Source organism: Oryx dammah, unplaced genomic scaffold (assembly GCF_014754425.2).
Source record: "Oryx dammah isolate SB20612 unplaced genomic scaffold, SCBI_Odam_1.1 HiC_scaffold_14, whole genome shotgun sequence".
NCBI classification, from domain to species: domain Eukaryota; kingdom Metazoa; phylum Chordata; class Mammalia; order Artiodactyla; family Bovidae; genus Oryx; species Oryx dammah.
Genome location: NW_024070198.1, coordinates 14,467,763 through 14,494,728, shown reverse-complemented (window position 1 = coordinate 14,494,728; position 26,966 = coordinate 14,467,763). Strand labels below are relative to the sequence as shown.

General features: G+C 36.1%; 1 protein-coding gene across 5 annotated transcripts in view; it reads left to right on the top strand.

The window, feature by feature from the left end:
* The window catches only part of LOC120873709 (protein FRA10AC1), a 63,465-nt gene that overhangs the window by 18,749 nt on the left and 17,750 nt on the right, over positions 1–26,966 (top strand). For 2 of the 5 annotated variants that reach the window (XM_040254544.1, XM_040254549.1), the window contains exons 1-10: positions 4,706–5,245; positions 7,001–7,077; positions 8,329–8,424; positions 8,537–8,582; positions 11,645–11,721; positions 12,761–12,844; positions 13,421–13,505; positions 19,387–19,432; positions 21,360–21,473; positions 23,200–25,569. In XM_040254544.1, coding sequence (XP_040110478.1) covers positions 7,001–7,077; positions 8,329–8,424; positions 8,537–8,582; positions 11,645–11,721; positions 12,761–12,844; positions 13,421–13,505; positions 19,387–19,432; positions 21,360–21,473; positions 23,200–23,246 — 672 coding nt within the window. In that variant the 5' untranslated portion in view covers positions 4,706–5,245 and the 3' untranslated portion in view covers positions 23,247–25,569. Of the gene's footprint in view, positions 1–4,705; positions 5,246–7,000; positions 7,078–8,328; positions 8,425–8,536; positions 8,583–11,644; positions 11,722–12,760; positions 12,845–13,420; positions 13,506–19,386; positions 19,433–21,359; positions 21,474–23,199; positions 25,570–26,966 lie in introns of those variants that run through there. The other 3 variants (XM_040254545.1, XM_040254547.1, XM_040254548.1) reach the window with 3 other exon arrangements.

Genomic DNA, 26,966 nt, shown 5'->3' with positions numbered 1-26,966 from the left:
CATATTTTCCAAGGAGATTGTACCAATTGACATTCCCACAACAGCATACAATTACTGTAGTCATACCATATCTCCATCAGTACTAGATCGGTCTTCTGCAGTTAGTTATTCTCTTAGGTGTGTAATAGTGTGCACTGTGTTCTTAATTTTCATTTCTCTGATAACTAGTGAGAATGAGCACTTCACTTTATGTGCACTAGCAATTCAGACATCTTGAACTGTCTGTTGAAGCCTTTAGCTAGCTTTTCTATTGTTTTTTTTCCCCTTATTTTTCAAGTTCTTCATATAATCTGACAGTTTGTCTACTGCAATATATTCTCCCACTCTGTGACTTAACTTTTCACTTTTTAATAAAGTGTTTTAAATGAACAGAAGCTTGTACTTTATTTTTGTACTTTGTGGTTAGCCCTTTGTATATCTTATGTAAGAAAATCTCTCCTGCCCTAAGGAAGAGATCCTGGAATATCATGAAGAGGTTTTCCTATGTTATTTTTGAAGGTGACTAATATGTGTGGTGTGAATCAAGTTAGGAATGAAGGTATTTTTTTTTTTAACCATAGTATTAAATTTGCTCAGAACTATTTACTAAGAAGTTCATACTTAAACCTATGCCATTAATCATGATATTATATAAATGTGGGTCTGTTTCTAGGCCATACTCCAGAAGCAGTTAATTGTTAAATCACAAGAATTTCCTCAGGAACTTCCCTGGTGGTCCAGTGGTTAAGACTACATGCTTCCAATGCAGGGGGTGCGGATTTGATCACTGGCTTTCCTGATAGCTCAGCTGGTAAAGAATACAACTGCAATGTGGGAGACCTGGGTTTGATCCCTGGGTTGAAAAGATCCCCTGAAGAAGGGAACGGCTACCCCTTCCAGTATCCTGGCCTGGAGAATGCCATGGACTGTATAGTCCATGGGGTTGCAAAGAGGTGGACACGACTGAGCGACTTTCACTTCACTTCAGGGAACTAAGATCCCACATGCAGCCAATAAGTTAAAAAAAAAATAATTTCCTCAATAAATGCTACTTTCCTCAAGTAAAACATTTATTATATTCTTAATATGAAGTATGCATCACTCTAGGCATTTTAGCTGCATTGTTTTGTTTCAAACCTCATAACCCACTATGAGATAGGTAGTACTATTATTTCCATTTTATAGGTGAGGAAATTAAGACCTAATTAAAAACTTGTCCAAGATCTCCTGGACCTCCCTGGTGGACCAGTGGTAAAAGAATCCACCTGCCAATGCAGGAGATGCATATTTGATCCTTGAGTTGGGAAGATTCCCTGGAGAAGGAAATGGCAACCCACTCCAGTATTCTTGCCTGGGAAAGCCCATGAACATAGGAGCCTGGAGGGCTACAGTCCATGTGGTCACAAAAGAGTCGAACACGACTGAGTGACTAAACAACAGCAACAACCAAGATTTCCTAGCTAGTAAGTGACAGAAACCTGACTTGATTGTGGCTCTGGCTGACTTTGGAGTTCTTTACTATACTGTTTCTCAAAGCATCATTCCCACCACCCCACCCCGCCGTCAGGCATTGGGAGCGGCAGGGAATAAGGGTGTGTGTGTAGGGGAGAAGGGTGACGGAGTGGAGTGGGGACCAACTTCCCTCACCCCCACCACATACCTATTGTAGTGTTTTTGCTTTGAGTTTACAACATTGGTGTCCATATAAATTTTCATATTCATTAAAATAGCACATTTTATAGATTGGAAACTATAGGTTCATGCCATTTACCAGGCACTTCATATTGATAAACTATTTTGTTGTTATTTTTCTATATATTCTTTCTTTGTTACTATTCATCCTTGGAGAGTAAGGAGTGACTTTCACATATTTGTAACCCTGATGACTAGGACAGTGTCTGTCCAAAGCAGACACGTGATAAATATTTGTTGTTTTTTTAGTTGTTGTGTTGTAATGGCTAACTTGAGATTTCCTGATCAGGTAGGTTGTCTCTCCTCTATTAATAGGTTTTAGTTCAGATTATGTGATCTATCCCTAACATTTTCTATTTTCTCTCTTTCAATAACTGCTGCCTCAAACAGAGACATGCAAATCTTTGGCTGAATGATCTGGTAACAACAGATCTGAAGTTCTTCAAATGTTAGAACCAGAAGCTATTTCTCATACAATTCAGTTCAGTTCAGTTCAGTCGCTCAGTCGTGTCCAACTCTTTATGACCCCATGAATCGCAGCACGCCAGGCCTCCCTGTCCATCACCATCTCCCGGAGTTCACTCAGATTCACGTCCATCGAGTTGGTGATGCCATCCAGCCATCTCATCCTCTGTCGTCCCCTTCTTCTCTTGCCCCCAATCCCTCCCAGCAGCAGAGTCTTTTCCAATGAGTCAACTCTTTGCATGAGGTGGCCAAAGTACTGGAGTTTCAGCTTCAGTATCATTCCCTCCAAAGAAATCCCAGGGCTGATCTCCTTCAGAATGGACTGGTTGGATCTCCTTGCAGTCCAAGGGACTCTCAAGTCTTCTCCAACACCACAGTTCAAAAGCATCAATGAAAGAAAGCTCAGCTTTCTTTACAGTCCAACTCTCACATCCATACATGACCACTGGAAAAACCATAGCCTTGACTAGATGGATCTTTGTTGGCAAAGTAATGTCTCTGCTTTTGAATATGCTATCTAGGTTGGTCATAACTTTTCTTCCAATGAGTAAGCATCTTTTAATTTCATGGCTGCAATCACCATCTGCAGTGATTTTGGAGCCCAAAAAAGTAGTCTTCCACTGTTTCCACTGTTTCCCCATCTATTTCCCATATGCAGAGTACATCATGAGAAATGCTGGGCTGGAAGAAGCACACACTGGAATCAAGATTGCTGGGAGAAATATTAATAACCTCAGATATGCAGATGACACCACCCTTATGGCAGAAAGTGAAGAGGAGCTAAAATGCCTCTTGATGAAAGTAAAAGAGGAGAGTGAAAAAGTTGGCTTAAAGCTCAACATTCAGAAAACTAAGATCATGGCATCTGGTCCCATCACTTCATGGGAAATAGATGGGGAAACAGTGGAAACAGTCTCATACGATTAGTGAGTTAAAAAAGAGAGAGAGAAAGACAGATTTTGATAGAGAGAGAGAGAGAAAACCGGGTCTTGTAGAGAAATAAGTATTCCCAGTTCTAACCCCTCATCAGGCCTGTGGCTCTGAGTTTTGTGCTTTTATTTTTTAGGTGCAAAATGGGGCTAATAATACTGCAAGCAGCACAGGTTGTTGTAAGAGTAAAATGAAGCAATAGACAAAAAAATACTAAGAATGGTAGAAAATGCTATTAAAGATCAAATATTGGTAGAAAGTAAATTGAATACCAGGTGGTGCTAGTGGTAAAAAACCTACCTGCCAATGCAGGAGACGTAAGAAATGTGGGTTCCACCCCTGGGTCTGGAGGATCTCCTGGAGGAGGGCATGTCACCCACTCCAGCCCATGGACAGAGGAGCCTGGGGGGCTACAGTCCATAGGGTTGCACAGAGACCAACTCGACTGAAGCAACTTAGCAAGCACACGCAGATGTGTTTGGTTTTATCAATAATAAATAAAATAACTGAGTAGATAGTTCAGATATTTACTAAAAAAGGAACTTCTTGACAAAATAATTCAATATAGTTTAATGTTAAATCATGAAGCTTCCTGCTGCTTTAAATAATTTAAAATTTATTTTTAATTGGAGGATAATTGCTTTACGTTCATTGGTTTCTGCTGTACTGCTTTAAATATTTTAATAAACGTTTTATTGAAGTTTAATCCGATTGCATTTTGAAATTGAGTTTACAATAATTTAACTTACAGATTTTTTAAGATTCATATTCATTGCATGTGTAAAGCAGGATGAATCTGTAATTTACTGTCAGGGATAGATGTGGCTTGAACGGATAGATATTGTTTTGTACCATTTAATTCAAAAGATGTAAAGTGGTGAGTGTCATGTGCTAAGGTTTTTGCTATAATGAGCCCCTCGTGAAAGTCAGTGGCATGCCAGTTCAGTTTTCAACAAATATCTAATAGACGCGCGTAATTTCCAAGGAACCCTGTTGGGTACCAAGGAGGAAGCAAAGATGAACAGCATGAGCCGGAGCGGGGATAAGACACGAACCCAGTAACTAAGCTGCAAAACAGAATGGGGTATCATAAGTTAGAAAAGATAAAACACAGGGAAAACACGACAGAGCTTAACATGTTTCCCGTCTGCATTTTTTCTTTTCTTTCTTTTTAAAGTAACTATTTAGATCCCTTTTCACCTGTGCCAAGCCACTTGTCTGCAGAGAATTTGCGAGCCTGTGCAATCGACCCTACCCACTCTTTCTTCTTTCTCTCCTGGCATATTCGATGAGCTCCTCTGCCATCAGGACTACATTTGGAATGGCATCTACTGTGTGGGTGGTGAAGCGATGAAAAGCTATTTTTGTTCTAATTATGAGAACTGTTGCGGGGGGTGGGGGTGGCGGAGAAGGCAGAGACTGAGACGCTCAGCGAGGGTGCTGAGAGGAGGCGTTACTAAGGTTACTAGAAAGAGGACGGCAGGTAATATTCAGAAAGAGTTTTTTCTTACAACGAAACAAATTTTCAAACGAGGGGCGTGGGCTTAGTATGAGCAGTGCCACGCGATATTAGATGCTGGGCTCCCGAGAGAGAAATGAAAGGAGGCCCAGGAGAAAAAAAACGAATTCTGCGACTTCGGGGAAGCCGGAAGCCTCTGCCTTCCCTCCCGGCCCTGTTCTTCCAGTGCCTTTGTTTCCCGGGGCTGATCTAGCTATAGCACAAGGTCTGCGCGCCCGGGTACGGTGTCATTTAAGTGAAACACGCAGCCGAGCCGAGCCGGAAGCAGCGACCAGTCGGGACCCGTAGGGAGAGGCAGGGAGAGGCGGGGAGCGGCGGCGGCGGGGCCGTTAACTGTGGTGGCTGTTGTGGAGAGGCTTCCCGGCAGGGGCGACGCGGCTGGTGCTGTAGCGGCTCGCTCAGGCCGTGGGTTGTCGCTGCAGACGTGGGCAAAAGAGGGAACGACTACTCAGCGAGCGCACTTGGCAGAGCAGGGAGGAGGGGAAGGGGTGAGGCGGGCCTTGAGTGTAGTTGGGGTCGGGGAGAAGGACCTCGAAACTTATTCCTCATATGCTACTAGTTGATTGTTGTTTTCTTTTCTTTAATGGCAGATTTTGGAGACACCCCGCGTCTTCCTTCTCGAATTTCTCTCGGTCCTTGTCAGTTGACTCGTAGCCTAAAGTGAGTGAGCTTTTTAATGCAGTCAATGAATTCAGATGGGTGTGCGATGGATGAGAATAAAAGACGAGAAGGGGTGCAAGGGTAGGAGGGTGTGGGAACAAGGTGACGACGGTAATAGTAATTAACATTAATGGGGTTTTACTGTACCTGACACTTTTCTAAAACTCGTTATATATGGTAGCTCATTTATTGACTAACCCTGTGAGACTGGTACTTTTACTAGCCTCACTTTATAGAGGAGGAAACAGGCTCCCAGAGGTTAAGGAGCATGCCCAAAGAAAGATATGAAAAGTGCAGAGACAGGATTTGCGTTCTGGCAGGCTGACCCTAGAACTTACCTCTAAGCTCCCGACAATATTTCTCCCCCATCAGGGTGTGAAGAAAGTGAGGCCATAAGGAGTGAGAGGCTGGTATGGTGTGAATCTATGTGATAGAACAGTTGAAGCAAGTAGTTTACATGATAAAAGGTGTGTGAGATCCAGATGTGTCTTATATGTAAGCAAGAGTAAAGTGGAAACTGACCTAAACCATCTCAACCTTGGCTAGGGCCTTCCTCTGTAGAGTTCTGTGGGACAGGGAAGAGAAATATACCCCCATATACATGAGTTTGAAAATGGAATAATAAAGATCACCCTCAAAGGATTTAAAGATTGTTTGATGCAGCCACCTTATTTAGCAGATGAAGCCCAAAGAGGTGAAGTAATTTATTTAAGGAAGCCGTGACTAGAAACATATTTTTTGTCTTGGATCTAATGCAATGAAGATTAGGAAGTTCTTTCCTTTTTCTACTGTACTTGTTGTAGTGAATATTAGAATTGTTAAAATTTGACATATCATTTGATCTGGACTGGTTCCTCATATCTGTATGAATTGATATTTATGACAAATAGTCAAGTAATCCGTTCCTCCCCTGTTAATTTACGTTCCAAATTCAATGTAATGCTGAAACCAGGAGCTGCTTCTAACATATCTGAGTGACATTTGAGATCTTTTAGTATTCCTAAGAATTTTTATTTAAAAATGAATAGAAACAAGAGAAAGTTGTCTAGAGCAAAGGACAAGGTGGTTTACCTTGAAGAAACTAGGTTTAAAAGAAAAAGGAACTCATGAAAGTAGTTGAGGAATTTTTTTTATCAATTGCCCATGTACTGTTCGCAAATCCAGGAAGTCTAATGGAATGTAGTAATCAAAGTGTTAGCATATTCCAGACAGGCAGTTTATAATAATTGAGATCCAAGGCTTGAGAATCAAGTAGATCACTTTAGCCATGCCGTATATTTCCTCTGTATAATTGATTTGCTTAACTTTGTCCTTGATTTCTTCATCTATAAAATGGAAGTTATAGTTCCTAACTTGCAGAATTAGAAGCAGTGTTTGTAAAGAAACTAGTATACTGTCTGGAACAAAGTTGATGATAAATACACAGCAGCTGTTACTCTGAATCAAATAGACGTAACGCATTGCTGAACCTTGTATGTAGTAACTTGGCAGCTTCTAGACTTGGTTTTAAAGGGAAAGGTAAAAGAGTAGCTTCCCTTGTTGGTATTAAGGTGAAAAATATTGATTCATTTTCTGAAGGGTAAGTCTGTTATTTCACAGTGAATGATAGTTTTAGATGGCTAGATAGCCCCTGATATACCTACCACAATCCTTTAAAACTATTGTGGCTTTTAAGGATAACTTATATTTGAACTTTTCTGTTTCCAAAACTATGTATAACCTAGGTTCTAAGTAACTGACTGTACTTCTTTATAGATGCATGGTCACGGAGGCTATGACTCTGATTTTAGTGATGATGAACACTGTAGAGAATCTAGCAAAAGGAAAAAAAGGTAAGTAATTTTTTATTGATCTATATTGCCAGTCCTTTCTAGATTGATATGAGCTATAAATAAATAATATTTAAAGTTTTTGGATTGTGTTTACATGTGAAGACAACAGTGCTCTCTACTGAATGAATTTTTATTCATTAAACTATAATGAATTGACTCTAAAATTTGAGAACACTTGTGTGAAAGATAAAATAATATTTATGTTGTGAAGGGATTTGCGGAAAGGGAAACAAAGGAAATCAGTTAAAGCTTTTAAATTTCTCTATTGCATGTATTTTTCATTCAACTGTCAAGGACTCTACTTGTGACTGTCATAGCTAAGAAGGCACTTGGTGGTGGTCCCTTTTTTAGTACTTGACTTCAAAATGAGGTTAGTGTGGAGGATGAGATTGTGATGCAGTGCGATTCTTAAGATTCTGTGAATGAGCAGACTAAGTGGCCAGAAGAAGGAGTGCAGGCTGTGTCTTGGTGGAGTAGCTGTGTTTAGGGGTATTGTGTTCAGCTTTCAGTGCTTAATGGATAATAATTTTATCTGTTAACTTAGGAGTGGTTGACTGATTCATGTTAACCAAACTTAACAAAAATTGGTTTATTATTTCACACTCAAGCAGTATATTAAGCAACTAATTGGGAGTGGACACTCTTGTTGGTACTCGGTCTTCATGGATAACCAGAAGAAGAGAAATAATTATGTAATCAATTAGATTTTTATGTAATGAAAATGCTTTGCATTTTCAAAATTTTTCATTGAGAAATATTATTTTGTTAGAATAGAATTTGAGCAAATTAATTGGATAGTCTTGTGTACTCTAGGATTATACCTGTTTATCTAACTGGGGCTGAGCACCTATAATGTATATCATCTATAATCAGCCCTTCTTTTTTCATGTTATCAATTATTGAAAGCTTTATTATCTCTACTTTGCAAACAAGGAAATTGTGGCACACAAAGATTTAAGTAATTTAAGAGTAAATGACAGATCCAAAATTTGAACCAAGGACCCTAGATGGTATGGCACCAGAGCACATGAATTTGTTAGTCTCATCTTCTCCATTTTATAGGTATTAGATATTTAATTTATTAATTAATTTAAGTTATTAATTTAAAAAATGTATCATTAAAGATCAATGAATCTTTAATAAGAGTTGAATTCTTTAAAACATGTTCCAGTTAGGAAAATAATAAAGAAACAGGAAACACCCTTGGCAAAGAATGAACTCTTCTAATAATTTTTCTTCTTAACAAACCAGGACAGTTGAAGATGATTTACTACTTAAAAAGCCATTTCAGAAAGAAAAACATGGAAAGGTGGTTCATAAACAAGTTGCAGCAGAATTGCTGGATAGGTATGATACTTCAAATTAAATTACTTTTTTTTCTTTTGTTTAAGATGCTGGTTGTTTGATTATATTAATTAAATACAGACATTTGAATTTGTTTTAAAATTTTTCTTAACAGGGAAGAAGCAAAAAATAGAAGATTTCATCTCATAGCTATGGATGCTGTATCCTTTTTATATTCCTAGATTTTATGACTAATACAGTTTTTAAAGTCTGCTGCTTTCCAGGCAGCTCAGATGGTAAAGAATCTGCCTGCAATGTAGGAGAGACCTGGGTTCAATCCCTTGGTCAGGAAGATCCTCTGGAGAAGGAAATGGCTACCCACTCCAATATTCTTGCCTGGAGAATCTCTTGGACAGAGAAGCCTCACAGGCTACAGCCCACAGGGTTGCAAAGAGTTGGACACGACTGAGCAACTAATACTTTACTTATTTCATAAAATATTGTGAAGTTAGATGTAAATTTTACAGGATAAGTGTTTATTGATGTAAAATTTTGCCTTTTATACTTTTGAGTACAGTTCTCTTTTTACTAATATGTAAGAAAGATTTAGAAACAAAAAATAATAAAATATATTACTAATTTCCTATGAATAGGTTTACAAAGTCCATGAATTTGCATTTATTTTTCCAACCTGTTTTTGCTAAGCTATTGACGTTTCTCTTCTTTATACTATTATCTTTAGTCTCATCTTAACTCTTATTCTTTTCTGACCTGGTTCTTAGCTCTTTAAGTTCTTATAAAACTGATACTTAATAATAGATCTGTTTGTGAACTATCTCAGGCCTGTTGTGGCTTCAAGTTTCAGACATAACTTAGGGCTATCTTTAAGCTATACCTTGTTTCCCTGTTATAGCTTCAGACATAACTTAGGGCTGTCTTTAAGCTATACCTTGTTTCCCTGTTATAGCTATGTCTTAGCCTAACTTTTTGGTAAGACTGGGTTTAATTACACTAGCTGCTCGCACTAGATAGCCATATTACTTTTGGAAGTATTGGAAAATGAAAATATTTTGGGATATTTATAACTATTGTCAGGATAGAGAGAAGGAGACGGTGGCAATTAGATATACTTGCTATTCTGTAGATACCACTTTCACTTTATTTTTCCTGATCATTTAAGTTATAGAAGTTCTTGTCACCAATCTATTTATTCCATTTATCTCCTAACCCAGTAAGTTAGCCTTCACATGGATATCATCTGCCCCTTGGTCCTTTAACGTTCAACATCTGCTATGCCTTCTATTACACACCATTCAGTTGGAGGTGTTGGGGCATCTAGTTACTGTCTGATGGGGTGAAAGTCCAGATCCCCTTTTCTGGAGTAGGTGGAGGTCAGGGTCATACATTTTCTGAAATATTTGGCTAGAGTAGAATAGTTATTGCCTACAAATTATCCTATTAGGCTGCCTCTCTCTTGGTTATTAGAGGGAACAGCCTTTTGTTGGAATTTTTGTTGTTGTTGTTATCTCCATGTTGCCAGCTTCTTTGCCTCCAAGTCTAGGATTTACTAAGACAAAAGAAAACCTGAGGAACTCACCACCATGTCATACCATGAATCCTGAGGTTCTTAGCTGGTCTGCTTTCTCTTTACCTTTCAGATTCTTCTTATGTTTGTTTTATATATAATTTCCAAAGTATTTAGTTCTCAGTGAGAGGAATAGGAAGAAGTGCAATTGACCCTTGAACAACACAGGGTTTAAACTGGGGGGGTCCACTTATATAAGGATTTTTGTTTTACTATATTACTTGTGTAAGTAAGGGTATTTATTTTACTGTGATACTAATGATCTGCACTTAGTTGAATCTGCAAATGCAGAAGGCTAGCTGTACGTTATATGCAGATTTTGTACCTAGCAGAAGTAGGGACCTCTGTCTGTCCTGTTTAAGGGTTAACTGTACATCTTTGCTCCATCTTCCTGGATGCAAAGTCCCACCTACCACTTGTTCTTGTAAATAAAATTTTTTTTGGAACACAGCTATGTTCATTCATTTAGATGTTATCTGTGCTTGCTTTCATGCTAAAATGGCAGAGGTGAGTAGTTTTGACAGAGACCATATGGCCTGCATATTTTACTATTTACAGAGAAACTTTGCTGACCCCAGTCGTGAATGATTTACTGACTCGCCGGCGTCACATGACCAGTTAGTGATAAACTGAGAACTAGAACCCAGATCTCTGGGTACTTGGTTTTTCTTTTTTTCTTTTCAGAAATCTTAATTGCTTTGTTGCCCATTTTGGAATTATGTTTTGATTTGCTATTCTATTAGTACACATTGTGATCAGTTAAATCACTGTTTATCTTTAGTATAATAGGGTGTGAAAGTGAAAATGTTAGTCACTCAGTCACTCACTCACCCTATTCTTTTGTGACCCCATGGACTGTAGCCTGCCAGGACCCTCTGTCCATGGAATTTCCCAGACAAGAATACTGGAATGAGTTGCCATTTCCTTCTCCAGAGGATCTTCCTGATCCAGGGATGGAACCCACATCTTCTGCAATACAGGTGGATTCTTTACTGCTGAGCTACTAGGGAAGCAAACATAATAGGATGTCGCCACAGACAGTATTATGTCAGTTCTGTCGTGTGTGTTCAGCTCTAGAGAGAATACCATTGAGCTTTTTTAAACAAGAAGTAAAATGCTCATACATCTTGTTATATTGCCTTGAAAATAAACATGAGTGTAGCTTATTGGATATTAAAAGAGAGCATAAAAAATAACATCTAATTTCTTATATTCTTTTTGAAAACCTCAGGACTTAATATATAAAAGTTATATCTTCTGTTTTGGAGTCTTTATTGTTACCAAAATAGCTAAATTGTATTTTACAATAATGGAAGTTAAATTCTATTCCTTGGCCTTTAACTTTAGAAACTATAATTTATTTTTCATATCATGATGATTAAAATGAATGGTGGTGTGAGGCTGTACGCAGTTCAACAATAGAATAGGAAACTCTTTCTCCCCAGAGTTATTGCCTGAAAACGTTCGAAGCAATATAAAGATTATTTGATAGAAAGTGAAAGTCCCTCTACTCTAGTGTTCACTCTTAGCAGTTTAATATTTACCCTTTTAGATTTTTTAATTTATAACCATATATAGTATTTGCGTATTTAAAAAAAAACTAAGTGGACTCATTATGCTTTTCCCCCTACTCACTAATATGTCATTGACACAGAACTACTCTTGAGCAAATAAAATCCTTAATTTTTTGCATTTCAGTATCAAAGGCATACAAAGTTTGTAAATGACTATATTTTATATTATGGTGGCAAAAAAGAAGACTTCAGACGATTGGGGTAAGTGTCATGAAGTGTATTTTACAATGGGAGATGGGTGTGAAGACTCATAGCTACTGTGTCTTCTCATTTTCTCCTGCCTTCCATTTCTGTTTTGTTGTTATATCATCAGTGGAGAGGCCATCCGTAGCTTCTAGCCAACCAGCTCATTGAGAACTAATTTCTCTGGCAACAGGCCTTGGGCCAGATCTGGCCTGCTGAACCAGATTTGATCGGGCAATAACAGCATATGTGAGGAATACTCATGTGCCTGATTGTCAGTGGTTTTTGTTTTCCACAAGAATTTTTGAAATAATGAACTTCTTAAACCTCAGGTTGGGATTGCTTTTTAAAAGGTAAGGCAAACAAGAGACCTCACTCTAATAGTTCCTACACATGAAATTTCTTCTTATATCTGAGGCTCTTCTATCAGAGCCTCTTAGTTTTGTGTGGATTTTACTCTCTTGGTTTAATATTTTTCTGAGTTGGTAAAGCCCTAAAAAACTCCATACCAGCTCATCTATTCCAAACTTTTCTCTCAATTTAGGCTATGTTCTCCAACAATCCCTTTTTCTACCCCTAAACTGCTGTCATCTTAAAAAACCATCTTTAGATCTCTTCCTTCTTTACTCAGTCTTCCTAAGAAGCTGTAGTAAAATGAGGTGTGGAAAAGTTCTTCATATATTTTAAAGATTAGATCTCAATAGGATGGTGTTGCTGACTGATTTCAGATTTTGAAACTTAAATTTTCATTTATTTTCCTTGTCCATTTACCATTTATCCAGATTTCTCATTCTAGCTTTGGTAATTTACCACCCTTTGTATAATGAACCAGCACTCGAAATGGGTGGATTCCCCTTATGCATTCAAGTTGTTTGTGTAGCAGCACATTTTTTATAACTGCCTTTTGAAAATACTGAAATACTTTAAATAAATATGTACATATATATGCTTCATATGAAACTGTGTATCTTATTTTTACTCAGCTGCCCAAATCCTTACACAACTGTTTAACTTAAATTTGACTAATTTTGTGTTCACATTGAAATTGGTTTTTCAGGGAAAATGATAAGACAGACATGGATGTTATACGAGAAAATCATAGATTCCTATGGAATGAGGAGGATGAAATGGACATGAATTGGTAATTGTAGCCATGTGAGACATAATAGATCAAATGCTATAGTCCTGTCTCCTGCTCCCTGAGTGTTTTCTTACTTTGTCTACCTGCAAAACATTTGGCCCCTGAATGGAACAGTTCTGAATCAAGAATATAAAACCATGCTTCCAGTTATTGAATTTGGTTTGATTCTTTGGGTAATTGTTAATAATTTTAACTTCTCATTGCTTGACTTTGTCTTTAAAAAATAGTTTATAACATGTTTACAGTATTATTTGTTGTAATATGCTTCTTTTAAAATTTTAAAAATATTTTGGGAAACTGTAAAACCTAAAAATGGTTTTAAAAATTCAAACATTACAGAGGATAAAAAGTAAAGATTAAGTCTCCTTCTCATCTTTGACTATCAGCCTTCCAATTTCCCTCCCTAGTACCCACTACTAATAGTTAATATTCAGATATTCTATGCACATGTAAATAATAGACCTCTTTTAAGACATTAATGTTTATATCATATGCCTTTTTTGACATTGCTTCCAAGTGGTGAACAGAGGTTGAATTTCTAAATATATAAGATTTATATTTTTTTAATGAATCTAGGGAGAAGAGACTTGCAAAGAAATACTATGATAAATTATTCAAGGAATACTGCATAGCAGATCTCAGCAGATACAAAGAAAACAAGGTATGCCTTCCATGTATTTATAGGTTTTTATTCATATACAGTATTACTTTTTAATATACTGTTATGCCCCATAGTATTATTTTAAGATGCTAATTCAAGTCTAGGTGGTTCTGCATCTTTGAAATACCAGTTGGACCATTTAACCTCTATACCTATGGAATTTACAAAGGGCCTCTAAGTCAAGGGTGCCTCTGTGTGAGCTGAAACATGAAAAGTCTAAAATTAAACACAAGTGGCTACTGGATCTTGTTTTATCCTGACTCTAATCCAGAGCCCTTAGTGATTATAATGAATGATTTGACAGTGCACAGTATTGTCTTGTTTCACAAATGATGTTTGAAATTGGTAGGCTTTATTTTTCAAACTGATCACCATTTATAAAGCAGCAGAAACACATATTCTTTTATATTAATGTCTTTGTCTATTCTAGTAAAACTAGCTCTCATCATTGTCAGTAATGACAAATTGCCCTTCCTGCTTTATATTTTATTTTAGTTAATATTAAAGTAATTTTTTTTAATTGAAGTACAGTTGATCTACAATATTGTACTTCTGATATATAGCAAATTGACTTGGTTTTATATATATATATATATATAATCTCAATTCTTTTGTGTGATAGGTTATTATAATATATTGAATATAGTTCCCTGTGCTATACAATAAATCTTTGTTGTTTAGCTATTTTATGTGTGATGGTGTATATCTATAAGTTTATACTACTAATCTATCCCTTCCCCACATTCCCTTGGTAACCATAAATTTGTTCTTCTGTATGAGTCTGTTTCTGTATTGTAAATAAATTCATGTGTACTATTTTTTAGATTTCACATCTAAATGATACATTTGTCTGTTTTACTTAGTATGATAATATCTAGTTTGATAGTTGGATAATATCCATCTCTGTTGCTGCAAATGACATTCCTTTATTCTTTTAATGGCTGACTAGTGTTCCATTCCGTGTGTGTGTGTGTGTGTGTGTGTACACGTGTGTACGCACCACATCTTTTTTATCCATTCAACTGTTGACACTTAGGTTGTTTCTGTGTCTTAGCTGTTGTAAATAGTGCTGCTATGAACATTGGGATGCATGTATCTTTTTGAATTAAGAGTTTTTGTTTTTTCTGGATAATGCCCAAGAGTGAGATTGCTGGATCATGCTCAATTTTTAGATTTTTAAGGAACTTCCATAGTTTTTCCACAGTGACTGCACCAATTGGCATTCCCACCAACAGTGAAGGAGAGTTCCCCTTTCTCCACAGCCTCTCCAGCATTTATAATTTGTACATTTTTTTTGGTACATTTTTTGATGATAGCCTTCCTGACTGATGTGAAGTGATACCTAATTGTAGTTTTGATTTGCATTTCTCTAATGATTAGTGATGTTGAGCATCTTTTCATGTGCCGGCTGACCATCTGTATATTGTCTTTGGAGAAGTGTCTGTTTAGGTCTTCTGCCCATTTTTTGATTGGGTTTTTCAGTTTTTGTTACTGAGCTATATGAGCTATTTGTATGTTTTAGAAATTAAGCTCTTGTTGGTCTCATCGTTGCAAATATTTTCTCCCATTCTGTAGATTGTCTTTTCATTTTGTTTATGGATTCCTTTGCTTTGTAAAATTTTTAAGTTTAATTAGGTCTTGTTTGTTTATTTTTCTTTTTCTTTTTCCTTGTGAAACTAACCTAAGAAAAGTTTGTTACAATGTACTTCAAAGAATGTTTTGCCTATGTTCTCTTCTAGGAATTTTTTTGGTATATCATCTGTATTTAAGTCTTTAAGCCATTTTGAATTTGTTTTTTGTATGTGGTATGAAGGAGGACTGTTCTACCCTCATTGATTTACATGCAGCTATCCAGTTTTCCCAATACTTTTTGCTAAAGAGACTGCCTTTTCTCCATTGTATATTCTTGCCTCCTTTGTCAAAGATTAATTGACCATAGGTGTGTGGGTTTCTCAGGATTGGTTTGGCAATTCTGAGTCTTTTGTGATTCTGTATAAGTTTTAGGCTTATTTGTTCTAGTTCTGTGAAAAATGTTGTGAGTAATTTGATAGGCATTGCATTAATCTGTATGTTGCTTTGAGTAGTATGGCCATTTTATCTATATTAATTCTTCCAATCCAAAAGTGGGAGATATTTTTCCATTATTATTGAATCATCTTCTATTTTTTTTTTGTTAATCTATAGTTCTCAGCATATAAATCTGTTCACTTTCTCGATTGTTTATTCATAGTTTGTTTTTGGATGTGATTTTAAGTGAAATTGTTTTTTACTTTCTGTTATTTCATTGTTGGTATGAAGAAATACAGCAGATTTATGTATGTTAATCTTGTATCCTGCTGCCTTGTTGAATTCATTTATCAGTTTTAATAGATTTTTGTATAGTCTAGGGTTTTCTGTATAGAATATCATGTTATCTGCATAGAGTGACAATTTTACCTCTTCCCTTCTGATTTGGATACGTTTTATTTCTTTTCCTTGCCTGATTGCTGTGACTAGGTTCTGTGTTGAGTAGAAGTGATGAGTGTGTACATCCTTGTCTTGTTCCAGCTTTAGCAAGAAAGCTTTCAGCTTTTCACCATTTAGTATTATATTGGCTGTGGGTTTGTCACAAATGACTTTTATTATGTTGATGTATCTTCCCACTATACTCACTTTGGTGAGTTTTTGTCATGACTTGATGTTAAACTGTATCAGATACTTTTTTTGCATCTGTTGAGATGATCTTGTGGTTTTTGTCTTTTTTGTTGATGTATCAGCTTGATCGATTCACATATGTTGAACTGTCCTTGTGACCCTGAAATGAATCCAACTTGATTATGGTGTGTGATCCTTTTTATGTGTAGTTGGATTCAGTTTGCTAATACTTGGTTGAGGAATTTTGCATCTATATATATATATGTTCCTCAAAGATACTCTCCTGTAATTTTCCTTTTTGTTAATGTCTTTGTCTGGTTTTAGTGTCAGGGTGATGGTGGCTTCATAGGATGGCTTTGGGAGCATTCCCGCCTCTTCAGTCTTTTGGAAGAGTTTGAGAAGGATTGGTGTAAGTTCTTTTCCGTATGTTTGGTGAAATTCCCCCAAGAAGCCATCCAGTCCTGGACTTCTGTTTGCAAAGAGTTTTTAAAATTACAGATTATATTTCACTTGTAGTGATTGGCCTGTTTCTTAATTCAGTTTTTGCAGTCTATTTCTAGAAACTTGTCCATTTCTTCTAGGTGGTCCATTTTGTTTGTATGTAGTTGTTCATTATAGCTTACTTGATTTTTCTTTATTTCTATGGTATCAGTTATTATTTCTCCTTTTTCATTTCTTATTTTATTTATTTGGGTCCTCTGTTTTCTTCTTGGTGAGCCTGGCCAGAGGTTTGTTGATATTGTTTATCCTTTCAAAAACCAGCTCTTGGTTTTCCTGATTTTTCTGGTGTGTTTTAATCTCTAATTTTATTTCCTCTCTGATCTTTATTATTTCCTTCCTTCTGCTAACTTTCAGTTCAGTTCAGTCGCTCAGTCGTGTCTGACTCTTTGCAACCCCATGAATCGCAGCTCACCAGGCCTCCCTATCCATCACCATCTCCCGGAGTTCACTCAGACTCATGTCCATCAAGTTGGTGATGCCATCCAACCATCTCATCCTCTGTTGTCCCCTTTTCCTCCTGCCCCCAATCCCTCCCAGCATCAGAGTCTTTTCCAAAGAGTCAGCTCTTCGCATGAGGTGGCCAAAGTACTGGAGTTTCGGCTTTAGCATCAGTCCTTCCAATGAACACCCAGAACTGATCTCCTTTAGAATGGACTAATTGGATCTCCCTGCAGTCCAAGGGACTCTCAAGAGCCTTCTCCAATACCACAGTTCAAAAGCATCAATTGTTCGGCACTCAGCTTTCTTCACAGTCCAACTCTCACATCCATACATGACCACAGGAAAAACCATAGCCTTGACTAGACGGACCTTTGTTGGCAAAGTAATGTCTCTGCTTTTCAACATGCTATCTAGGTTGGTCATAACTTTCCTTCCAAGGAGTAAGCATATTTTAATTTCATGGCTGCAGTCACCATCTGCAGTGATTTTGGAGCCCCCAAAATAAAGTCTGACACTGTTTCCACCGTTTCCCCATCTATTTCCCATGAAGTGATGGGACCGGATGCCATGATCTTCATTTTCTGAATGTTGAGCTTTAAGCCAACTTTTTCGCTCTCCTCTTTCACTTTCATCAAGAGGCTTTTTAACTCCTCTTCACTTTCTGCCATAAGGGTGGTGTCATCTGCATATCTGAGGTTATTGATATTTCTCCCAGCAATCTTGATTCCAGCTTGTGCTTCTTTCAGCCCAACGTTTCTCATGATGTACTCTGCATACAAGTTAAATAAGCAGGGTGACGGTATACAGCCTTGATGTACTCCTTTTCCTATTTGGAACCAGTCTATTGTTCCATGTCCAGTTCTAACTGTTGCTTCTTGACTTACATACAGGTTTCTCAAGAGGCAGGTCAGGTGGTCTGGTATTCCCGTCTCTTTCAGAATTTCCCATATGACTTTAGGAAGAAAATAATTAAAAAACGGGCATCCCTTGTTTTGGAGGACAGTCTGTATCGCTGTGAGCTTCCCTCTAAGAGCTGCTTTTGTTGCATCCCATAGATTTTGTATGGTTGTATTTTCATTGTTGTCAATCTCGATTTTTTTTTAATTTCCCCTTTAATTTCATTGTTGATCCATTGGTTTTTAGTAGCATGTTGTTTAGTCTCCATGTAAACATTTTTTAAAATTACACTGCAGGCATTTGTTAATTTATTCATTTTAATTGTGATTCTGATGGGTCTTTTGTTGCTACACACAGGCTTTCTCTAGTTGTGGTGCCCAGGCTTCTCATTTCAGTGGCTTTTCTGGTTGGAGTGCACGGGTTTCTTAATTACAGTGACCTGTCTTGTTGCACAGCACAGGCTCTAGGGTACATGGGCTTCAGGAGTTGGGCATGAGCTCAGCAGTTGCAGCTCGTGGGCTTTGGTACACAGATTCAGCAGTTGTGATGCACAGGCCTAAGTTGCCCTGTGGCATGTGAAATCTTCCCAGCCCAGGGATCAAGCCCGTGTCCCCTCTACTGGAAGGTGAATTCTTAACCTCTGGACCACTAAGGAAGTCCCTGCATGTACTCATGGCAGAACCATGCTCTTTTACGTGTACACCCCCAATTTTGGTCTGGGTCACACTCTAGGCCCTTCAGACTGCTCCAAACAGCGAAATCGAGTCCAAGTGATAGAAAGAAAGAAAGAAAAGAAAATGAAGTCACTTAGTCATGTCCAACTCTTTGTGACACTATGGCCTGTAGCCGCCAGGCTTCTCCATCCATGGGATTTTCCAGGCAAGAATACTGGAGTGGGCTGCCATTTTCTTCTCCTTGGGATCTTCCTGACCCAGGGATCAAACCCAGGTCTCCTGCATTGTGGGCAGACTCTTTACCCTCTGAGCCACAAGGGAATCCCAAGTGGTAGAACTAAGACATAAACCCAAACAATCTGACTCCAAAGACTGTACTCTCTTGTATTCCAGTATACTGTTTCTTTATTGTACTGTACTTTTTTTCCTATCAGTGTTACAGAACAGTATCTATTTTTTATTCATTTACATACCTTGTGCCTGGCACCTATAACTTTAAACAGGAAGTTTAAAAGTAAAGAAGATTGTTTCTTAACAGGTTGGTAATTATTCAGATGTATTTTTAAGTACCGGGAATCCTATAAGGAAAGAAAAAACTATTGTTACGGGAATTAGGTTTACTTTTTAGATAAGTATCATATTGTCAGTTGTTGGCTCCATGTTAAGATTTGAATATGGTTTAAATAATGTTTAAGTTTACCCTGGCATACATGTATTTTTTTTTTCCTTATCAGTTTGGATTTAGGTGGCGAGTAGAAAAAGAAGTAATTTCAGGAAAAGGTAATTTTTTTTTAATTTCAGTTTTTAATAGGATACAGTTATTTTGTTATTGAACTGAAGTCATTGGGTAAGATTATTCCTATTGTGATTGTCTACAAAATACAAAGTAAAAGTAGAGAAGGTGTATTAAAGATATATTGCTGACCAAGGTCAAAATATAATCCTTTAGTGGCTTTTACCTTTAGAATTTTTGCTTTTAGGATATTAAGTTGCAGATAACTAGAAAATGTTTAAAAGTTAAAAGCTTCCTAGCAAGGAAACTGTCAATAGATGAAGACTTGAGTTTTTCTCCTAATTGATTTTTGGAGTAATGAGTTGGTATTACTGTATTCTAGTCAGATCTGCATTTTGCAAGTAGAAATTAATTTGAGTCTAAATATTTAGTCTTAGAACAAAAGACCAAGCATTTTGTAGACAATCAGTAGCATTTTCTATGCATTGTAATCTATTCATGAAATTTTTCTGAAGTGTAGTATCTCTATACTGTCTCATGTTATAAAATTAAGTCTTTATTGAGCATTGCGTTTCAAGTGTTAATGCTTCTGAAAACTATATAGGAAGATTCATTAAGAAAATAATTTAAGCTAGTATCTTAAAAATCTCTTAAACTGAAAATAAAGGTTTCATTTTTAAATGATAAACATTTATGCCATCAGTGTGGTTTATATACATTTTCCATAAATTATAATCAGCCTGAAAGGTCCTCTAGAGGAGAAGGAAAAAGAATAATTTTAAAGCTATTTTTTAACTTTTCTTAGCATTACATTTTAGTTTGTGTTTTTACCTAATTGAAATGTCTTTCACAATTTTAAAATTTTGTAGTTTTATTGAGTGGAATTTTTAAGTGATGATAAATAATGCTGCCTTTAAAAAAATTGATGGACATTCTCTAAATTCATATAATTGAAAAAAGTTTTAATTAAGAAGGGGAAAGAAAGCCATTTGCTGTGATTCATGAAGTTATAATCTTGTGTTTTAACGATAGAGAAATTGCTCAACGTGTACAGATTTAATGAACTATTCATTTGGAATGAGTAAAACAATGACAGTTTAATTCATTTGGAATGAGTAAAACAATGACAGTTTAGAAAAGTTACCAGCCTTTGGACTGATCGTTTTCAAAATTCATTTTGTTAATCTCTTTTTTATGAAAAGTTCAGATTTGTTCCTATTGGTACAATTAATTTAGATATAAGTGCTTTTTTTTCAGGTTGTACAAATAAGTTTGATCTTGTCTTTTTTCTGTTGAAGTCAATAATTAATTATTGAGTAGGTTTTTTTTCCCTCTTGGATCATCAGTAGTCCTTTTTTGCAGAGCTTTTAGTATACAGTGAGTATGTAATGTTGATTTTAGTGTCAGGTGATTCTAAAATTTAGAACATTGAGTTTGATTCCTTATTCTACTTAATCTCACAATGCTATAACACTTTAAAATGTGCTTTAAATGTTGTCTTATGCTGGTGCTTAAAATAAATACCATATGTTAATACCTTAAAGTATCAATGTTAATAATATTGAAAAAGGTTGACCCAGGTACAGTGCATGTACTTTGGAAAATACATTTTTTCTTTTAAGGTATTAGTGAGTATACTTTTTTAGTGCTTCCGTTTTCCAAAGTGTAAGATTGCTTCACTCGGAGTCACTAAAAATCTGTTTTTAAATATAAACAGTCAACTTGATAGTCAACTATTTATCAAGTAAGAATTCCGGAACTGATTTTTTTTTTTTTAAACAGTGCATTCAGCAACTTGATTTGACTGTTGAACACACCATAATTATTGTATTCAGTTTTTTGACACTGACTTTATAAACTAGGAATATATGTCATGTATGTAATGTATATTGAATAAATTTCAGAGATAATACCTGATTGTAGATAAATATTGTCACCGACCACCATAACTAATATTCCTTCCTTTATTTGCAGGCCAGTTTTGCTGTGGAAATAAATGTTGTGATGAAAAAGAAGGCTTAAAGAGTTGGGAAGTTAATTTTGGTTATACTGAACATGGTGAAAAAAGAAATGCACTTGTTAAATTAAGTAAGTTGACTTTAGATGGGTTGTGATTGATTCCTTCAAAGTTTAGTAATTTAGATTGAAAATATATAGGCAATTTAAGATTCAATTTAAAATGCTTAAGGTATCTTGGAAACTCTCTTTTTCTCAGAGCTTGCTAAAGTTGCAAAGAACTTTTGAGCCTGAAACTTTTTTCTCAGCATTTCCATGACATTTAGATGAAATAGTTCTAATGCCAAATGTAAACCAGTAATTTGTAAAGTGAAGACCTCTGTCTGTTAATTTGAGAATGTCAGTGTAGATTGAGATGCCAAGTGGGAGTCAGAGTGATATCAGAAAAGGCACTGTAAAATCTCACATTAGTTAATAGCCATATTGTTATGGTATAGATAATAAATCTGCTCTCTTTGTGTCAAAAAAGAAAAAAAATTTAGGAGGGCAAAGTGTTTGCAATATCTGTCTTAAAAGCTTAGGATTATAATCCAGAATATAGCATTTTCTCTTAATAGGCGTATTTTAGAATCTGTTGCTCATCCTTTTTTTTTTCCTGAGCTAGTCTTTTGTGTGTCAGCATCTTCTCTGCATCATGTTAACAACTTTCTCTGGTTCCTAAATAAGTGTGTTATAAGAATGTTCTGCCCCCTCCAGGTAGAGGTCAAGGATTTCCCCATATGCTACTTGGGTTCAGTTCAGTCGCTCAGTTGTGTTCGACTCTTTGTGACCCCATGGACTGCAGCACGCCAGGCCTCCCTGTCCATCATCAACTCCCGGAGTTTACTCAAACTCATGCCCACTGAGTCAGTGGTGCCATCCAACCATCTCATCCTCTGTCATTCCCTTCTCCTGCCTTCGATCTTTCCCAGCATCAGGGTCTTTTCAAATGAGTCAGCTCTTTGCATGAGGTCGCCAAAGTATTGAAGTTTCAGCTTCAACATCAGTCCTTCCAGTGAATGTTCAGGACTGATTTCCTTTAGGATGGACCCGTTGGATCTCCTTGCAGTCCAAGGGACTCTGAAGAGTCTTCTCCAGCACCACAATTCAAAAGCATCGATTCTTTGGCACTCAGCTTTCTTTATAGTCCAACTCTCACATCCATACATGACTACTGGAAAAACCATAGCCTTGACTAGATGGACCTTTGTTAGCAAAGTAATGTCTCTGCTTTTTATATATGCTGTCTAGGTTGGTCATAACTTTCCTTCCAAGGAGTAAGCGTCTTTTAATTTCATATGCTACTTAGTGCACTCCAATGAAGACTGGTTTCCGAGTTCCTCCTGTAAGTGCTTATGAGGAAGAGTCACCTAGTGTGAACTGAGATTAAAGTAAAAAAGAAACAACAATTGTGGAACTTTTTCAAAAGCTCTTTTCCATTTGAAAAACTCTTAGAGTACTTCAGAGGAGGTGACTGTACCCACACTACTGTTACTGGATGTCTTTGATTTGAGATACACATTAATGCTGCCTGTGAATGAAGCAGTTTGCTTTTAAAATAAATTGACAGCATAGTTTTCTAAAGCAATGGCAGAATATTTTCAATTTCTCAAGCATTCTAATACAGTTTTTTATTACATATATATATTTTTTTTGAGGTGGAAGAGAATCAGATTGTTTTCTTCAGATTATTTTTTTCACCTGTTACAATGAAAGAATGTAAAGAAACATGACAGTTTATGATATTAAAAGTAAAGTAGCAGTGCAGTGATAAAAAATTTAGCAGTTCAGTGGTGTTACTTTTTTTTCTTTTTTTTAGGATTATGCCAAGAATGTTCCTTTAAATTAAATTTTCATCACAGGTAATATGATCTTTTTAAAATGTGGTTGTTAATTTTAGTAGTCTTGGATGTAGTTGTTACCTGCACTAGCTCTCTAAAGTAAACTTGAGTAGTTGATGGTTTCATTAGTTGAGTGTATACACAATCCAGCATTGCCATATGACCACATAAACCAGGGAACTGTTCATCATGCCTAACTCTAGCCAAGCAGTGTTAAATGTGAAGGCCTATGCAGAGTAGCAGGCAGATGCTAGAACTTTTGTTTTGAAATCAGTGTTCAGATACTGAAATATTCTTAGAAACTATATTGTAAATCAGGTCTTCATAATGGGATTCCTACATCTCATTTAAACAGAGTTTATCATTCTTACAAAGGATTATACCTCTATATTCATTTCAGTGTTTAAAGTCAGGCTTCTGCTGAAGGAGCTAGACTGTCTGCCATATTGAGTAGGGGAGGAGGATCAGTGCTCTGCAACATGCAGCATCTACAGATCATGGGCTTTGAAATCAGACCCCTGTATATTTCTCTCAGCTGCTCTACTTACTAGTCATATCCTTGGGAAAACTGCTTAACCTTTATAAGACTCGATTTTATCTGTAAAATTGAGGATACTAAGTTTATTGTGGGGATTAAATGAAAATGCATATAAAATGCTTGACACAGTGTCTGGCATATGGTAAATAGAGCCTAATGAAATCCCAGGCATTGAAGATGCTCAAGCAAAATCTGTATGACCTGGCATGATTGTGGCAGTTGGGTTTCATGTTCTGAATAATGCTTGAAAGTCTTAACATAAGATTCTGCAACTTTATAAAATGTATATATATTTATAATCAGCTGTGTTGTAAATGACCCTTATCTAGTATTTAGCTATTAAAAATAAGTAAAATTTTTTTAATTCTTAAAATTAGCAATGTTTTTCAGATTTCTCTTCTCCATCAATGATTCTGAAAGATACCAAAGATGTTCTTTTGACCTTGAGTTGCAAACTTCATTTCAAAATTGAATTATTATTATAAGAAACAAAAAGTTATTACTGTCTTAAACAGTATTATAATATTGGTATAAGTATCTTAATTTGAAAGCTTTGATAAACAAGTTTCTTGAAAGGAATCCTCTCTGTTGTCTCTTCATCCTTTTTCCCAGTCTCAGTTTCAGCATTATCACCTTTTCCTCTTTATGTTTCTTTTCTTCGTTGTTCAGTCATGTCCGATTCTTTGTGACCCCGTGGACTGCAGCACACCAGGCTTCTCTGTCATTCACCATCTCCCAGTGTTTGCTCAGACTCACATCCATTGAGTCGGTGATGCCATCCAGCTGCCTTATCCTCTGCAGTTAACATCAATCACTTGCCAGCTATGGTACTGACTGCTTTATAAACCTGGCCTAAAAAAAATAAGGGGTTTCCAAGGTGGTTCAGTGGTAAAGAACCCACCTGCCAGTGCAGGAGACACGGGGTTGATCCCTGGGTCTGGAAGATCCTCTGGAGAGGGAAGTGGCAACCCACTCCAGTATTCTTGACTGGGAAATCTCATGGACCAAGGAGCCTGGCAGGCTACAGCCCATGGAGTCACAAAAGAGTGGGACACGACTTAGTGAACAACAAAAAAGGTAAACCTGTAGCAGTGAAAAGATAAGTGAGTGGTCTAAAGCAGACGTGTGAGTTAACAATAAGCCCTCCCATTCTCATTCCCTTATACCTCTATTTTATTCTCCTTTATTATTAAGAGAATAATTTTCTATTTACTGGTTTAGAACTGTACAGTAGCTTCTTTTGTTCTATGTGTTTTTCAAAGTGTAGATAGGTAATGAATTATGTGGAGGTAAATGAGATTTGTTTTTGTAATTTTTTAGAATGGCTAAATGATAGGGTCAGAGAGTCAGATAGGACTGGGTGACTGAACAACAACAAAATGATAGAATCTAAAAAGGAAATGAGTAAAACTATGATTACATTTACTAAGGTTTTATATAGAACTTATAAAAAATAATTTTGTCTCCAAGTGCTCATTACCTTTTGTCTCAGACTTTGTAATCTTATAGAAGTGTCTAAAGTAATATACTAACCTACAATATTTACAGACTCATTTAAGCATTCCTTATTATGTAAATTACATTTTAAATGAATACTTCAACTAATTTAACTTTTTTTGCCCATTGATTTTTATTTTTTGTAAAGCTTAGTTTAAAAAGTTGTTTTTAATTTTATATTGTTCAACATAAAGGAGAAAAGAAGTCAAGTCAAAAAAAAGAAAAGATAAAGCCAAAAAAGATTCTGAAGCGTCAACACACAAAAAATCCAGATTATCTTCTGTAGAAGAGACCTCTAAGACAAAGGATAAAGGTAAATGGGAATTAAAATATAATATTTATTCATATTTCTGAACATAAAGGATAATCTGCTATATGTCTCAAATTAAGAATTTAGTAAATGCATTTACAATTCTGTTTTATAGTACTTGAAAGGAAACTGGTTGGAGAATTTAGAGACAAATTTATAGTAAATTATAGAAGATTCAAGAACAAGATCGGTTTTGATTCATTTTTGCAAATGGTATAATGTTGTAACAGCACTCTGATTTCTGGATTTGTTAGTTATAGACAAGTTACATTAAGCAAGTTACTGAATTTCTTGAGTTTTACTTTCCCCATATACCTACATAGTGATGATGTGACTACCTGCTTTCTGTACTATTGGTGCTTATGGTGAAGAATCAAAGAACGTGATAGGCATTTTGAACACTGTAAATCAGTAAATAATCTATAAGTCAGTATAAAATCATAGCATTGTGATTTCAATTATCATGGTCTGTTTGATTTTTCTCCCTAGCTAATGGGCTTCTTGAAATGATAGAGATTGATATGTATGTGTCCTCAGCCTAACATGGTATTGTGCATATACAGTTAGTAAGTAATTGTTAAATTCAAATCCAGGTCAACTGCTTGCTTGTTCCTCAGCAGTCCTTAAGCTGTGTCTTAGTTTAGACAGTGGTCATGATAATTGTACCTGAGCTTAGATAATGTATGTAAGCCATTTGCATAGTACTTGGTACATAGTTATTATGAAGGTTGCTGTGGGTTTTTTTCTCAGCCCATAATAGAGTCAAATTAACTGTAACTTAGAGTGAATTGGATTAAATTAGGTAGGTAATGGTAGATTGAATTAAATTCCAGCCAGTGTTAACATAATACTTGAACAGGAGAGGGCTCCCTTGCTCCAGCTATGAAGATCATTAGACATGTTATATTCTTATCTACATCTTTTCCTTCCAACATGTCATGATACATTCAAACATACAGTATTGCCAAGTTTTAGACTTGGTAAAATTGATAGATGATGAGAAGAAAAATACTGGTATTCTACTGTTTATTGAGAAATGGTATTGAAACAATGTCTTTTTTGTCTATAAATCATGTTCTAAACTTCAAAATAAATTTTAATTAATAAATGTGAGAATCTCATTTTAAATTTAAAAGTTTTTTATTTATCCTCATGTTCCATTAAAATATTTAATGTATTCTACTTGAGGATTTTGTAACGTTGACTGTTATAGAATATGTTTATGTCATAATATGATATCATGTTAGTCATTGAATATTCCAAATTAAAGAATTAATTCCTACAATGTAAAGTTTATTCAGTACCTCCAAAACAGGTAATTATGTAGCTGGATGCTTGTGACTAAGGATGAGGTTGCCTCCCTCAAGTTACATATTCATGTGATCTTCCTTAGAAGATGT